This window comes from Salvelinus namaycush, chromosome 6, assembly GCF_016432855.1.
Source record: "Salvelinus namaycush isolate Seneca chromosome 6, SaNama_1.0, whole genome shotgun sequence".
In the NCBI taxonomy this organism is placed as follows: Eukaryota; Metazoa; Chordata; class Actinopteri; order Salmoniformes; family Salmonidae; genus Salvelinus; species Salvelinus namaycush.
This window is the reverse complement of record NC_052312.1, coordinates 40,527,996-40,544,172: the sequence shown is the minus strand read 5'-3', so window position 1 is coordinate 40,544,172 and position 16,177 is coordinate 40,527,996. Positions and strand designations below refer to the sequence as shown.

Genomic DNA, 16,177 nt, shown 5'->3' with positions numbered 1-16,177 from the left:
TTAGCTAACCCTTCCCCTAACCTAGTTAAAGTTAGCGAGCTTAATGTTAGCCACCTTGCTAGAATGTGTAACAGATCATACGTTTTGCAAATTCGTAACATAGTGTTTTGGGAATACGTAACATATAATACGATTTGTAATTTAACATACGAAATGGGGGATGGACAACCAAAAATGAATACATACCATACGAAACGTAACAATGTTACTAAATGAACAGAATAATACGAAATGTTCTGAGACCTGGTTGGATGGACCTAGCTGTCAGTGCAGTACGTGGCGTGTTTGTCTCTGCCAGAAGCATATGCTGCTAGCTAGCTAACCAGTGTAGTTTACCTGGCTAACTAGCTAGCTAGGTGGCTAATGACAATCATTGACTGATGTGACCTAGCAAATAGAAAACTTGCTATATCTGGCTAAACAATGATTAACGGGACATAGCTAGCCAGCTAATGTTAACGTACTGGTGGAGCCTAGGCTAGGAAGATTAGTTGCGTAAACAATACGCAAGGTTAGCCATAACCAGTTATCAAACAAGCCAGTTAGCTAGCTAACTAAACACGACAGACACCGGTTTGTTTTTGACAACCAACAACAAGCAAACTTCCTCGTAACTGGCTAGCTAGCTAGCTACGCTAACCAAGTTCAGCTGCGCAAACATAGTGAGTGCCCCGCCAGTGGCCTCCCGCGCTCTATGGCACAGCGCTGCTAACGCGCTAGCTTGGTTCCCAAATGAAACCCCTTTGGGAGTTAGTTGTATTTTGTCTCTCCGCCTGGTTCATATCGATTGACACTGACCTGGAGAGGTGTTTGAGGATCTGTTTCTTGATCAGCCCAGCCATGGCCGCATAAATTATTTATCCCAGCGATGCAGTTCAAATTCTCAATTCCGAGTCAGGGTGCATTTTTTTGTGGTCTTTGTGAGACTAGCCCAGTTCTCGCTCCCTTCACACGGAGATTTGACAGGAAAAACCAAACCTCCGAGACGCAGCTAGCTAGCTTCAGAAGGCATATAAGCCATGACAACTAGTGCTAAAGTCCATCTTCACTGCAACAGCACCTGGAAACACGGCCTGTGCAACGTCTGATGGGCGGGCCAGCGGCGACCAAAGTCAAAGATACAAGACTTGCGGGCGGAGCATGGATGACTCAGGCATTACGTCAGCACTGTCCCATGTATTGTTTTATTTTAGAAGTGAAACCATAATTGTCTGTTTTTACTGTGGCTGAGTACATATTTGGGGGTGGGGCTGCTGCGATTTTTTTCGCCGACGGGGGTACGGTCTACCTGTGAGTCCAGTTCCAGTCTCCTCTCGAAAGACTGTCATTCAGTGACCTCTGGTGGACAAAGGCAGGGAGAGGGGTCCAGTTGCAGCTTTCATCTATCAGGCCCATCACCTCTCAGGCCCCTCTCCAATGCCAGGACCATCACTTCCGGGTCTGACACATTAAGCAGAATCTTTTTTTCTGTTTACCACAGAGAGGATAGCGTCCAAACGACTGACAATTCACTTTAGGTCGAAACTAATACACAATAAACGGTACGCAGTGTCCTTCGCCCCCACGTACATCTGCTATCCAACACAACAGATTACACACCAATTTTAAGCTAAAACATTGCACAATGATTATACTACAATGATGGCATAGCCTAAATTAAAAACTCTGATAATACTTTTATTTCCCTTTTGACCCACATTTTTATTGCATAGACAGTCATGGGAAATCCATTATATCAAAAGTGTCAGTTAAACACAAGCATCAAGATCCCCGCAACAAAGTGTACAAGCTGGAATGATATGCTAACATTCATTCAGCCATTTTGTCAGTATAGTCATATCAGTGAGTATGTTTACATGCATGGCAATAATTAGATATTGAACTTATTATGGCAGTAGGCAGATTATGAAATAGTAATGTAAACACCTTACTCTGCTTACTGTATCTTAATCAGCATAAGGTCAAAATTGAAGTAAGCATATACTGATTAAAACACCTGGTTTTCTGAGCAATCTTTCAAATTATTAGGACATGTAAACACCTTAATCGACGTTCCAGCAGTGTATTTGATCTGTGCATGTGCTAGCACCAGCCGAGCAAGGCTCTCTCTATGGCGTGAGTGAAGTGAGTTCGGAACAACTGAATGTATGCGTCTTAGAAGTATTTTTCACATTTTATATGTCCAAACTAAGAATCAAATATGCTTCTCAAAAATAACTTGTCTCTGTGATTGCTGATTTTCTGCATTTATCAGAGCACCATCAGGTAGCCTGATTTCAGATGTGTCCATATACATTGGATTATTAGGGAAATTGTTATTCTTGCAAAGCATGTAAACCTTTTAATTGAACTATTATATTCATATGACTAGCCACAATAATCGCTTTATTGTGTGCATGTAACCGTACTCACTGAGGGGGTCCTGGCGTTGGAGGGGAGCCTGAGACGAAGGGCCTGAGATATTATGTCCCACCAGTAGGTGGCAGTATACAGAGGGGCCCGAGGTATGATGGACCTGTGAGTCTGCAGTTAGACTCTATTGGACAACGGCCAAAGTGCTTGGAGTGTACAAATATCAGATAACTATATCATCCTGCAACTTTTATCAAACCTTTAAAAACACACGTGAAAACAATTATTTTGTGACCGATTAATAGAAAACAGAGCGTTTTGTTATCCATTTTGTGTACAATATGCTTTTTTTTTTTTGCATTGTGGTGCTAGCTACATATTATTGAAACTATTCAAATGTCCAACTCTATTGGTTTTCAGTTTGAAATCGGTGACAGCAATCCTATCATGATTTGGAGGGAACATAGCTACATAGCATAGGCTAGTGATTAGGTTACGCTGATTAGGTAATAGAATGCCAATAGCTTAATGACTTCGGCACAATGGAAGAAATTGAAAATAGGCCTATTTGTTAACATGCATTGTTAATGGATTATTTTTTTTATTTTTTACATGAGTAGTTGTTCGAAACACTTCCTGGTCTGGAATAGCAACATGCCTTGGCTTGAGGGAACTCTAGGAAAGGATGTCGAGGCATACACGATAAGCCTACTCTAGTTGCCACGTATGAAGGGAGGAGCAAATGAGAGGGGAAAAAACTATCCAACAACCCCTCCTCTTTACTGTTGGTACAGTATTGAAACAAATTACATCAGTTGATTTCTGAGATCATTATTTTTCTAGACATGTTTAGGCTGTCCTATACCAGGATTTTGGCTTATATAAACAGGGTTTGAAAGACATGAAACATCAATTGGCCTAATTCTATTATTCCAAATAAATAGGCCTAGTTTTTTCCTCAACTTTATCAGAACTAGTTACTGTGTTTCTGAAGTCTTGATGACATAATTCCATAGCCATTGGAGACATAAGGCAAGTACAGCCACCAAGTTTGCAGTCAGAACGTCAGGTCCCACAACAAGAGAGACGCCCCCTTTTTTGCATATCTCAACGCGAACGGAGTTCTCGGAAAGCCACATCGCGCTCACTGATACGCTAAATGTACAGTGAAGACAGTATACAGCATCTGTAGAGACCAGCCTCACACTTCCTCGGACCCCCTTGTAGAAAGCCACATCAGACATGACTGCGAGACACAGAAACAAGAACAATTTAAGCGAAAAGACTGCTTCACCCACGCAAGATGACGTGGCGAAGAAAAGTCCGAAACCTAGTAGTAATGGTAGCCCCTCAATCCAGGGTTCGGGGTCGGGGAGTTGGGTCAAAGTTATAGCTGCTTTATGTTATATCGCATTAGTAGCCGCTGCGGGCTTTGCTGCAATTTATCTACAACAAGTGTTAAAAGAAGTCCATCAAATCAGCAGCAGAAATGAAGAGACCGTACGGAAGAATGCTGAGGTTGCGCACAAAGTAGAGAATGTTCTTCAACAGGTAAGCAATGCAATCGATATAGGACTAACCACTAGCCATTTAATGACAAGGTCACGAGATAAGACCGCACACCAAAACTAGATAGGATGAACATATAGACTACAGAGAAGAAATGGCTAGAAGAGGGCCATCTCCCCCTCCTCCAAAAGCTTGATGAGCTGGCACAAGAAAAGTACAGATGCAATCTATGCTATTCTTTCCTAGAGAGAGAGTACTGACATTGCAACACAAACAAATCCAGGTTAATGGAAATACTACATCCTTTATAATAAAAAGGGAAGTTATATTTCTATAGAATTGAGGAATGCATTGATATAATGTATGCACATTGCATCCCATAAATTATCTTACATTTCTATCCATCTTGCTATGTAACTGCATTAATTAATTCGGTCAATCAGTTATTCCTTCCTTCATCCATTCACTTCTTTTCAATCCTTCATGTAAATTCACTTAACTTGTCATGCATAAATTGAGATCTCCCAGACCAGTTTGAACTAAACCAGTTAGAACTGGATGCTTACAGTTGTTTTACAGTTGTTGTTTTTTTAGATCTACCCAACAGGCTGAGAAATAGCTGAGTTATGTAAGAAAGCAACGTAACCTACTCATAAGTTACTGTAACTAGGTAAATGTGGTAAAGAAACCCGTCAGGGAAAAACATTTGCGAAGAACACACATTCAACAAGTAAATCCTGAAACATGCATTGCAGTCTCCTATATGTAAACTTCCTATGTGAGGCTGTGTCAACTATTGTTGTATAAAGCTACAGTATGTGATTAACTGTGTCTTTCACTGCAAGCTATAAAGTCTATTTCAATAACTACCAAGGCAAAAAACTATTTTGTCAGGCAAATGACTGGTCAGGGATAGGCTCTTCCACCCTCTTCCAACTTTCTTGGAATGTATTGTACCTGTGTTTCCAGTACATCCAGTACACAGGTGTGACTATACAGATGTACAGCTTTAAACCTGTGTTATACAATTTAATAGTGTTAGATAATGTGGCTATTATATTATTTATGCATACATACAGTATTTATAGTATGGATGTGACTGATTGTAAGGATTTGACAGATTATTCATTAAAGACTAATCGAATAAACATTAAGGCCCTAATTTGTAATAATGACCAAAGGTTGACCTACACTGAGTATACAAAACATTAAGAACACCTTCCTAATATTGAGTTGCAGCCCCCCTTGCCCTCAGAACAGTCTACATTTGTCTGGACATGGGCTCTGCAAGGTTTCGAAAGTGTTCCACAGGGATGCTGGTCCATGTTGACTCCAATGCTTCCCACAGTTGTGTCAAGTTGGCTGGATGTCTTTTGGGTGGTGAACCATTCTTGATCCACACAGGAAGCTGTTGAGCATGAAAAACCCAGCAGCGTTGCAGTTCCTGTAACAAGCTAGTGTGCCTGGCACCTACTACCATACCCCGTTCAAAGGCACTTAAATCCTTTGTCTTACCCATTCACCCTCTGAATGACACACATACACAATCCATGTCTCAATTGTCTCAAGGATTAAAAATCCTTCTTTAACCTGGCTCCTCCCCTTCATCTACACTGATTGAAGTGGATTTAACAAGTGATAAGGGCTCATAGCTTTCACCTGGATTCACCTGGTCAGTCTCTATGTCATGGAAAGAGCAGGTGTTCTTAATTTTTTGTGCACTCAGTGTATGATTCCCTGTCTGTGGTTGTGTAGGTGGACAACGTGAGGGGCGCTGTAGACGGGTTGGAGTCGGCACTGGGCACCATGCGGGCAGAGCAGGAGGTGGGGAGCCGGGCGGTGAGGAAGGGTGAGGCGGAGACACGGCGGGTAGAGGAGGCTCTTCAGAGGCTCCAGAACGAACTGCTGGTTGACCTGTCAGAAGGCATCAAGGAGGTGAAGGAGGCCAGAGAGCGGGACTTCTCTTCCCTGGAGAAGACGGTGGAGGAGCGCCTGGCTGAGTTGAGTTCCTCCATCGCGGCCAGCGTGACTGAGTTCACCGAGGCCCAGGGTGAGACTCAAAGTCAGCTGGCTGACCTCAAAGCCCGTCTGGATGACATGGAAGACCCGGCGCTGATCAGGCAGGAACTGTCCGCCATTGTCGACACCGTCGCCGGGCTCAGCGCCACTAAGCAGGCCACCGATGAATCTGCTTATTCGCTGAGGGAGCAGATTGCCGCGGTGGGGGCGGAGCTCCAGACCCGTAACCAGGAAATAGCCTCGATGTCGCAGGAAGTGGAGGCGGTGAGGTTGCTGGTGCAGGAGACGGCGGGGAGCCTGCGGCAGCAGGTGTCGGGGGCAGAGGCAGGCATCCAGGCGTTGACAGATCAGGACCAGAGCCTGCAAAGCAGCCTGGAGCTGGCCACCGAAGCTCTACACAGTCTGGAGAAGGAACTGCGGGGGGAATCGGCCAGGGCTGAGCAGAGGTCCGACGGTCTGGAGGTCAGACTAAAAGTAGCGGAGGAGGGCGGCGACTCCCTGGCGGCGTCGCTAACAGACCTGACTTCCAAGTTTGAGGCTCTTCTTGCCAAGTACGATTCCCATGAGAGCACGCTCGCAGCCCAGGGCACAGCAGCTGAGAAGGCCCGGTCCACTCTACAGGGAGAGCTAGAGGAGCTGAAGGGCAGCCTAGGGGAGCTCCAGTCCAACGTGGTCGCACTGAGTGGCGCTCAGACCAATCTGGCTTCCAGGGACTCTAGCCTGGGGCAGCAGATAGAGGGGCTGGAGCAGAAGCTGGAAGCCCTGGGGGAAGTCTCCAAGTCAACCAGCCACCCCCCACCAGAGCTGGAGAAGCTGAAGAGCACCGTGGATGGCCTGGTGGGGAAAGCTGCCAAGCTGGAGAGCCATGAGAAGGCCATCGAAGCCTTACAGGGGTCACTACAGAAGACCATTAGCTCATTGGAGGCCTTGACCAAATCCCCAGCCGAAGAGCAAGAAGGTGTAAGGGGAGCGTAGGAAGAAGAGGAGGAGGAGGGGGGGTAGTGTTCAGGAGGGGTAGACTGGGTTGGGTCAATGAGAAATGGGAAACGTGGACTGCTGTGAATTTTAATACAACACTGCACTGTAGTTTTTTGTTTGTTTATTTACATTTTTTCTCATTTGAGTTTTTCATTTAGTCAGATTATGTTACGGGTGGTTTCACAAACCCAACTTGCAATATAAGCTCTTGTTCAGGAGCGTGTTATGTTTTACTGATTTGTGTTTTGTTACAAAAATTAAATTGGGCCACCACATGTTTGTGTAGACAAGGCTTTGAATTGATTTACATATATTATATATTATAAAATCTTCATCGTACATTGTATGGGGCTAACTCACTCCAACCGTCTCCGTGACAGATGCAAGGTAGCCATTTTGCACACCACCACACTTCACCAATCTCACTGGAGGTGAGTATTGAGGTGAAAGGTGAGTGGATCGGTCTGTTTCTAGGAGATCATTGGATAAAGATCATAGAAAATCCTTCATAGGATACAGGCTACAATGTTAAAGCACTCCCAGTGCATTTAAAGGCTCACTCTAGGGATGTGCTCCAAATGGCTCTCTATCCCCTAAATAGTGGACTACTTTTGACCAGGGACCATATGCCTCTAGTAAAAGTAGTGTACTACAGTGAGCTCCAAAAGTTTTGGGACAGTGACACTTTTTGTTGTTTTGGCTCTGTACTCCTGCACATTGGATTTGAAATGATATAATGACTATGAGGTTAAAGTGCAGACTGTCAGCATTAATTTGAGGGTATTTTCATCCATATTGAGTGAACAGTTTGGAAATTACAGCACTGTTTGTACATAGTACCGTTATTGTAACGGTGAGAGGTAGGAATTTTTGGGGAGTATGATATTTGTGGCTCTAACTTTCTCACTCATCATTATTCACGATTCATTCAGGACTATCCGTAATCATGGTAGCATCCATTCATTTTTATTGGGCACAAAATAATCTGACAACCAAAACAAACAGCAAATGCATCCAACAAATTTGTAGTCACATAGTTTATGTAGTCATTGTGTGCTATGAATATGGGATCAAATACTAAACTTTTGACTACTTTAATACACATAAGTGAATTTGTCCCAATACTTTTGGTCCCCTAAAATGGGGGGGGGGGGCTATGAACAAAAAGTGCTGTAATTTCAAAACGGTTCGCCCAATATGGGTGAAAATACCCTCAAATTAAAGCTGACAGTCTGCACTTTATACCATTTCAAATCCAAAGTGCAGGAGTACAGAGCCAAAAGAACAATGCCACTGTCCCAATACTAATGGAGCTCACTGTATATAGGGAATGGGATGCCATTTGACATATAACCTGGCGCTTCAGACTGAGTATATAAGTGGACTTAATACAGTCTGTGATGCTTCATAAAAAGCTTATTGGAATATTTAATTAGGAAATACTGCTGGGACAGTCAAGTGAGAATTTATTGAAAGTAATTACTTTTCATCTGAAGATGGAAGGAGATTGCTTGAGGCTAATTCAATCATTTCCTGATAGGCCACTTATAACCTGATTTGAGTCCTCACACACACACACACACAAACCTTCCATTCAACAGGTGCCATTGCCTCAACATGTACAAGGAAATGCATAATCATGTATAGGGAATACAGAGTAAACACAAACTTCAAATTGACATAATTTATTAAGCACATCCCTCAAACGAAGAACAATATATCCAAGGCTTTAAAACACGATCTCTGCATTGTCCTAACCCCACTACAATTGGGTTGTGACAGTTTAAAGGAATGGCTACAGTAAATACATGTGGTGTGATCTGTACATGTAATTAGCTTTAGTTAAAACGGTATGGTGTCCACACTCTTTACCCAAAGACCAGCTGCAATCTGCGTCCTAATGTCTGGTTGTCGTTGAGCAATTCCAGGTATGTGTAGATTCAACTCTATCTTTAGAGATGACATGCCAATGTGCATATTAAACAAGTTGTGATTGGCCTTTGGTGATTGGCTGTGAGGTCGTCAGCTCATTGTTCAGCTCCGATACATACTTCCTCCTTCAGACGTACATTTCCTGTAAAACACCTGGAGGCTTACTCAGCCGAGTAGCCATAGAAATGCAATCAATAGATTGGCATGCTTCCCTATCAAACATGATCATCATGTCTGTTCTACACAACATATTTCTATCAGAACATACGGTAACCCACTGAATGAGCCCAAGTTTTTTTTTCAAAGGAGTGCAAAGTCAGCAATTTTGCAGATTAAAATGTTAAACACAGAACAGAAACAACTCTCTGACATGAATCACAGCTCTATGTCACACATTTCTACCTGCATTGCTCTGCAGTCAGCCCCATTGAATAAACTCCTGGTGACAGATTGCACACCCTGGTGTAAACACAGGCAAAGCTACATTGCCTTGCGGGCTGCAGCGTTCAGTATTCTATTTTAGGTCCCTATACCTTTAAACCACAGACTCATTTCGATTTGATTGATGGCAGAGATATGTAAAAACTAGCAGTACTAGCTAGCCATGTGGAACCCCAGGGCATGTATTCAGCACTGAACTATTGAGAACATTGCAGGTAGAATGTATAGCGCTGACATCATCATTCCCTATTGTACAGAATCATATTGTAGCATAACATTCCTCCTGAACAGGCCCCTTAGCCTGAGAATACATACCCGTGTGCAGGTCACACAGGGGTCAAGCAGTGTTGTTACAACCCCACCACTGGCCAGACTGACAACTGATAAGGGGGAAACTGTTCAAGAGACTGCTCACATTCCAAAACTGTGGACCAGCAAGACCTCAGTCACCATGATTGATGCCATTTTTCTCAAAAAATAACATTCCAGCCTCCTAGGACACAGGTTGGCATTTATTGGGATGACTCATGTACTGGAGGCAGCTCTGCAGGGTAGCCACTAGCTGGCACAGCCATAAAATCTGATATTAAACCTAACCTAAACCACACTGCTAACCTTATCCCTAACCCTAAACTTAAATTAAGACCAACAAGCACATTTTTGTTTTCATGACTTTTGACGCTATATAGCGAATTTTGGACTTTGCCACTGGCCCTTCTAGTGGAAATTGCTCAGCTCAAGATTCATCGCAATAAATGCCAACCTACTCATAGGACAGGTTCATTCAAGGATACAATTTGTAAAGCAACATACGTTAGTCAGCATTCTAGACAAAAGGCCCAGTTAGTCTCAACCTAACCCCTAGGACTTACCTCTACACCCCCTAAAGATATGTATAGGTATACAGTCAATGGAAAGTATACTGGAATGTACATTATAGGGGGAGTAACCTGTTCTTCTGTGGGTTCCACCATATTGCTTACATTAATCAAGATCTCTGGGGAGGAATCCCGAAGTACCTATTGTAAAGGCTAGGTGGGGTCGACCATGGGTGTACAGAAAGATCAGCAAATTCTGTTTTCAGATTTTCAAAAATGTGCAAGTTATTGTAAGGGAATGATTGGTGACAAGCTGAAAGTTTGCCATTTACTCTGTAGATCTATAGCACATAGAAAAGCACTCCTTCACAGCTCTCCTTCCAGTGTCTGAGGGAGGGCTTCACTCCCGTTGACTTTCTGCAGAAGCATCTCTCCTCCCACTACGGGCATCTCAGGCTCAACTATCTGACTCAACTGCTGTGTCACAACTCCTAGGTCATCCTCCACAGCGCTGAGGTTAGCGAACGTCTGCCGTAGCTCTGCGATGTCCTCCTCCCTCCTGGTCAGATCCTCGGCCAGACGGCCGATCCTCAGGGTCAGCTCATCCACCTGCGGAGCCAGCGCCCCGAAGTCCCGCTTGATGGCCGCCACCTTGGGCTTGAGGTCGCCGGCGAAGGTCACCGTGCGGACCAATCGGGCGCGGCCGCTTTCCAGCTCCCTCAGGCGCTCCGAGATCTGCCGGTCGTTGGCGAACAGCTCAGGTAGGCGGCGTTTGAGCTGCTCCACGGCTTGTGCGTTGCGCTCCGTGGCGCCCTTGAGGCCCTGGATGCGGTCGATGCTGCCGGCCAGCAGGTCGCCGATACGTTTGACCATGCTGCGTTCAGCCTGGGCGGCCCTCTCCTCCAGCTCCCGTACCTTCTCCAGGAGAGACTCCACCTCCGACCGGAGCCCATCCATCCGACGCACGTCTGTCCGCACCGACGCCACCTAGGAGATGGAGGAAGAGGAGGAAGATGATTCATGGGCAAAGCTTTACATTAACTGTCTTTCTATTCTAATGCCACGGTTCTGTTCAACAAGTTGCCTCTGGTTTTGAGAGACTTCAACCTTTACGTACTTGGAATATAAAGTTCTTGGTATTATTACATGTAACTACATAGTACTGTACTATGTAACTACTTTAAAACATACTATTTCCAGTTTATTACAATACAGTGATTGTTTCAGGAGTCTTATCTCCAGTTCCTGTGTAATTGCCTGAGTTATTACATCCTGGTTACCAAAGTAGTTAGAGCATCTAGATGGCTTAAATAACATTTTTTTTAAAGAAAGCACAGTAAAGCATAGGCCGCTGCCAAACCTTAGTGTTGACATCCTTATTGATGGCAGAGGTCCGTCCCTCGATTTGTCCCACAGCCTCGGTCAGTGCTGCCACGCTGTCCTGGAGCAAGCCGCGTTTCTCCGTTAGGCCGGATGCCCAGTCCTTCAGCTGGCTTACATCCCGTTCCAGGGCCTCCAAGTTGGGCAGGAGACCACCAGGCTGCCTCTCTAGATGCTCCAACAGGCTCTGGACACCCTCGCACTGCGCCAGGAAACAGGTGGAAAGACAGAACAGGGCGGCCATTTTAGAAAAGAGCTTTACATAGGAAAAGACTGAGCAGCTAGATCATGCAGTCATAGACCGGTAGATAGGATTCATTGAAAAACATGCAGGGAGACTGTCCATAAGTTACACAGAAAGCTGATGTTTAGTGAAAATAAATAGAGCAAATAAATGGGTAACACCAAGATATTTGAGACTGCTTTTAATTTACTAGAGATGCAAGCTAGGAGAGAGAAGCCATTTTTATTTTTATTTTATTTATTTTTTTACAATAGATTTAACCAAATTTAAACATTTAAAAGACTCAGAGAAACACTAATAAGGCACATTTATTAGAAATGCAATACTGGCATAACTGTCAAACTCATTCGAATATAAAATGTGTATAAAAAAATGTATACAAACTCAACATTTGAGTACCTGATGACATTGGAGTACCGGTCACAATTGTTCTCCTTTCAGACACCAACAATGCAACAATAATATCCTTTACAGATTACAGGAGCAGTGTTTGGGTGCAGATGCTACATTCAGTTGCTGACTTTCAGCAGCCAGTGCAGATAACATTGATTGGTGCCCATATGAGATAGTAGTATGTTTGTGAGACAAGAACTTAAAACCTATTGATGAAACGTATTGCTAAACTTTATCAATAGCAAGTTAAAATGCACAAATCACACAACGTAGCAATGGTTTAACTATGTGAGGATTTAACAGCAGTTTTAAAACAAATGGAATAACAGGACCACTCCTTCCCATGGTTTAAAATTGACATCACACACTGAGGTCATCATTATGCACCGGCTGGGGTGGCTCATCCTACTCTGGGTCCTTGACCTTTCACCCCTCCCTCTCCCCTTCCCTATCCGGAGTCCCAGAATTATCCTGGTTGTCCTGTTGCTCCTCCCCCCTGCTGAGCTGTCCCAGCGTCTCCTTGACAACGGCCAACTCATTCCTTATCTTGAGGATGCTGTTGTGGGCCTGGAGGGCGTCCAGAGCCTGCTTGATGTCCAGGATCTCCGTCAGGGCTTTAAGCATGCTGTCCTCCGTCCCAAACACCTGCAGGGTGAGCTCCTCTAGCCTTCGCTCCGCCGCCCCCAGGTCCCCCCCCAGCCTCAGAATGGATCGCACTGCCTCCTCCACATCCGGGAGGTGTGCCTCGCACTGCTGGGCCCGGGGGATGTGCTCCTCTAGCTGGGCGACTAACTCGGTATCTACTCGGAGCAGGCTCCGAACTTGGTCCTCCAGTTTGTGGAGCTGCTTGGTGTTCCAGTCCAGCTGGTCCTGGGCCCGCTTGGCATCCTCGTCCTCGGTGCGGCCCATGGCGCGTGTGTTCCGCCGGGTGCTGTCCTCCAGCTCCTCCAGCCTCTCGTCCAGCGCCCGGGCCCTCTGCTCGGCCTCGTTCACCCGGTCCGTGGCACCGGCGTGCGCCTCACGTGACTCTGTCTTCAGAGAGGCCAGGTCGGAGGTCACCGAGGCCAGGCCCATCTGCCACGTCTCAGTCACGTTCAAGAAGCGGGCGTTGACTGTCTGGAGATCGCGAGAGGCAGAGTTCTCGTCGTCCTGCATCTCCATGACGACGGCATGGAGCGAGGAGAGGTCACGTTCGAGGCGCGTCGCCAGGGAGAAGGTGGAGAGAGCCCCCTGCAGGTTGTCCTCAGAGGCGGCGAGCTGCAGCCGCAACACAAAACAGGGAGGGCTGTTTCTGGGGGGGGGCTCTGGGATCCTCAGTATTCTCTCTCACACTCAATACAATCATACAAGTACAAATCCATGCACACATTCAGTCAAAAGATGTGTATAGCAATTCTAAGGAAGACAATGTGATTTGATCACAGAATTCAATTCAACTGGACAGGCTATACAATCCAAGATGCAAGAATAACTGCAGCAATAAATACATGAATAATGTAGACATGTCTGCAGGGGCTAAATGATAAGGGGGAGGGGCCTACATTATGTGACAAGCAAGACAATGACAGTACCAATACACACATAACAAAGCATAGACTTCTCTGCATAATGTTTTTGTGTCCTGTTCTTCATGGGAGAGAGATGGGTAGACAGTTCCAATAGAAACAAAACATACCTTCTTGGACACCTTGATGACTTCCTCCTCCATTTCAAGGAGACTTGCTGTCTTCCCAGACAGTAGTTTGTACTTTTCTTCCACGTCGAAGAATCTTGCATTCTGCTGCAATACAAACCTGTAATGTATGGGGGAAAATAACGTCATGAATAGGCCAACTCAAACATAAAATTATTAATTTCCTCTTGTTTGGCCGAGATGAAAGTAAATAGAAATTATCCATAAGCACACGGGCCTTTATAAGTAAATATTTGCCTTATGCAAATGAATAGGCATACTTTTACTTACCATGTAAGCACTATGCAAACTATCAGTGACAGTAGACAAGTTATCGTTTTCACATCCAGGGAGGACGGCGAGGAGCTTTTACGTTCAGCCAAGCTATTTCCTTCGGTAGCTTTTGCTTCATTTTCGGAAGTGTACTTTGATGTTTCAACCGGTTCGTAATTTTGTTTCTGAGCCGTGGTCTTCTTCCTTTGCTTCACTTCATTACTTGGCATTTTTGTAGCCTGCAACAAAGTTTAGCTTCCTTTTGCCTACTTGAAAAGGAATTGATTCAAAGTAGCAGCTGCGACTGCACGCGACAATGGCCCACAGCTCTAGAAGTTTCGCAGCAGACTAGCGCAAAAAACTCCATCCATATTTCAAGTTAAATGTATTAGTTCAAATGTGAATATAATTGAGGTATTTCAGATAATCAACTAAACCTTAAAAGCATGCTACTTGCCAAAGCATAGACGAAAGTCTACATATCCCGTAAAGGAATCGACCACTTAAACGCTCCTTGGAATTTCGGAAAAAGAGCAAAATGCGTCAGCCAGCCACGTAGACGGCTGACGCCAGAAAATATTATAACGTGTCGCACCGTTATATGATGAGTAGGCCTAGGCCCTCCGATTTCAACGTTCCCCAATAGACCGTTTGAGGAAACATGAAAAACGGTGCGATATTTCAAGTTTGTAAAAGCTCATTGGTATTAATGCGAATAAATGAGGATGACACAGAAAAATCTAAAATAGAGTAGAGCACAGTTATGAGCGCACTTCATTCATGCAAAGGAACACAAAATCAGTGGTGGAAAAAGTACTAAAATATCATACTTGAGTAAAAGTAAAGATACCTTAATAGAAAATGACTCAAGTAAAAGTGAAATTCACCCAGTAAAATACTACTTGAGTAAAAGTCTAAAGGTATTTGGTTTTAAATATACTTAAGTATCAAAAGTAAATATAATTGCTAAAATATGTTAAAAGTAAAAGTATGAATCATTTCTTATTCCTTATCTCAAGCCAACCAGACGGCACAAATCTCGTGTATTTATTTATTTATGGATAGCCAGGGGCACACTCCAACACTCAGGCATCATTTAAAAAATAAAGCGTTTATGTTTAGTGAGTCTGTCAGATCAGAGGCAATGGGGATGACAAGGGATGTTCTCTTGATAAGTGTGTGAATTGGACCATTTTCCTGTGCTGCTTAGCATTTAAAATGTAACGAGTACTTTTGGGCGTCAGGGAAAATGTATGGAGTAAAGAGTACACCGTTTTCTTAAGGAATGTAGTGAAGTAAAAGTAAAATTTGTCAAAAATATAAATAGTAAAGTACAGATATTCCAAAAAACGACTTAAGTAAAAAATACTTTAAAGTATTACTTAAGTACTTTACACCACTGCAAAAAATACCCACAAAAAGGGGGTAGCCAAACATTTAGTTTATTTGGCCTTGAGCAAATTACATTTCACCAATTTACATACAGTGCCTTCAGAAAGTATTCACACCCCTTGACTTTTTTCCACATTTTGTTGTGTTACAGCCTGAGTTTAAAATTGATTAAACTAATATTTGTGTCACTGGCCTACACACAATACACCATCATGTCAAACTGAAAATATGTTTTTCGAAAGGTTTAAAATTAATAAAAAATGAAAAGCTGAAAAGTCGAGTCAATAAGTATTCAACCCCTTTGTTTTTGGAGAGTAAACATTTGCTTAACAAGTCACAGAATAAGTTGCATTGACTCCCTCTGTGTGCAATAATAGTGTTTAATATTATTTTTGAATGACTACCTCATCTCTGTACCCCACACATACATCTGTAAGGTCCCTCAGTCGAGCACAGATTCAACCAAAGACCAGGGAGGTTTTCCAATGCCTCGCAAAGAAGGGCACCTATTGCTGGATGGGTAAACATTTTTTTTAAAGCAGACATTGAATATCCCTTTGAGCATGGGGAAGGTATTAATTACACTTTGGATGGTATATCAATACACCCAGTCACTTCAAAGATCCAGGCATCTTTCCTAACTCAGTTGATAGAGAGGAAGGAAACTGCTTAGTGATTTCACCATTAGGCCAATGGTGACCTTAAAACAGTTACAGAGTTGAATTGCTGTGATAGGAGAAAACGGAGGATGGATCAACAACATTGTAGTTATTC

General features: G+C 43.9%; 3 protein-coding genes across 7 annotated transcripts in view; 1 reads left to right on the top strand and 2 right to left on the bottom strand.

The window, feature by feature from the left end:
* LOC120050017 (UHRF1-binding protein 1-like) overlaps positions 1 to 1,096 on the bottom strand; it is a 54,543-nt gene extending 53,447 nt beyond the window's left edge. For 2 of the 4 annotated variants that reach the window (XR_005477152.1, XM_038996601.1), the window contains exon 1: positions 799 to 1,096. Coding sequence is in view for 3 of the 4 variants with exons in the window: in XM_038996601.1 (XP_038852529.1) it covers positions 799 to 842 (44 nt within the window). In the remaining variant the exon portion in view is untranslated. The remainder of the gene's footprint in view (positions 1 to 798) is intronic. The other 2 variants (XM_038996598.1, XM_038996600.1) reach the window with 1 other exon arrangement.
* Positions 1,097 to 3,473: 2,377 nt separating this feature from the next.
* On the top strand, positions 3,474 to 7,143 carry LOC120050016 (cytoskeleton-associated protein 4-like). The gene is made up of 2 exons (XM_038996597.1): positions 3,474 to 3,903; positions 5,617 to 7,143. The coding sequence occupies exons 1-2, from the start codon at positions 3,595 to 3,597 to the stop codon at positions 6,853 to 6,855; spliced, it is 1,548 nt and encodes a 515-aa protein (XP_038852525.1). The 5' UTR covers positions 3,474 to 3,594; the 3' UTR covers positions 6,856 to 7,143.
* A 1,384-nt stretch (positions 7,144 to 8,527) lies between these two features.
* LOC120050014 (inhibitor of nuclear factor kappa-B kinase-interacting protein-like) lies at positions 8,528 to 14,613 on the bottom strand. Of its 2 annotated transcripts, XM_038996595.1 has the most exons (4): positions 14,030 to 14,596; positions 13,742 to 13,859; positions 11,410 to 11,631; positions 8,528 to 11,036 (listed from the first exon to the last, which is right to left on the bottom strand). In XM_038996595.1, exons 1-4 carry the CDS (start codon positions 14,239 to 14,241, stop codon positions 10,416 to 10,418), a joined length of 1,173 nt encoding a protein of 390 aa, XP_038852523.1. In that variant the 5' UTR covers positions 14,242 to 14,596; the 3' UTR covers positions 8,528 to 10,415. The 2 variants fall into 2 exon arrangements, with proteins under 2 accessions (XP_038852523.1, XP_038852524.1); XM_038996596.1 differs by lacking the exons at positions 8,528 to 11,036; positions 11,410 to 11,631 and adding an exon at positions 11,882 to 13,323 and having other exon boundaries at positions 14,030 to 14,613.
* Positions 14,614 to 16,177: the final 1,564 nt, after the last annotated feature.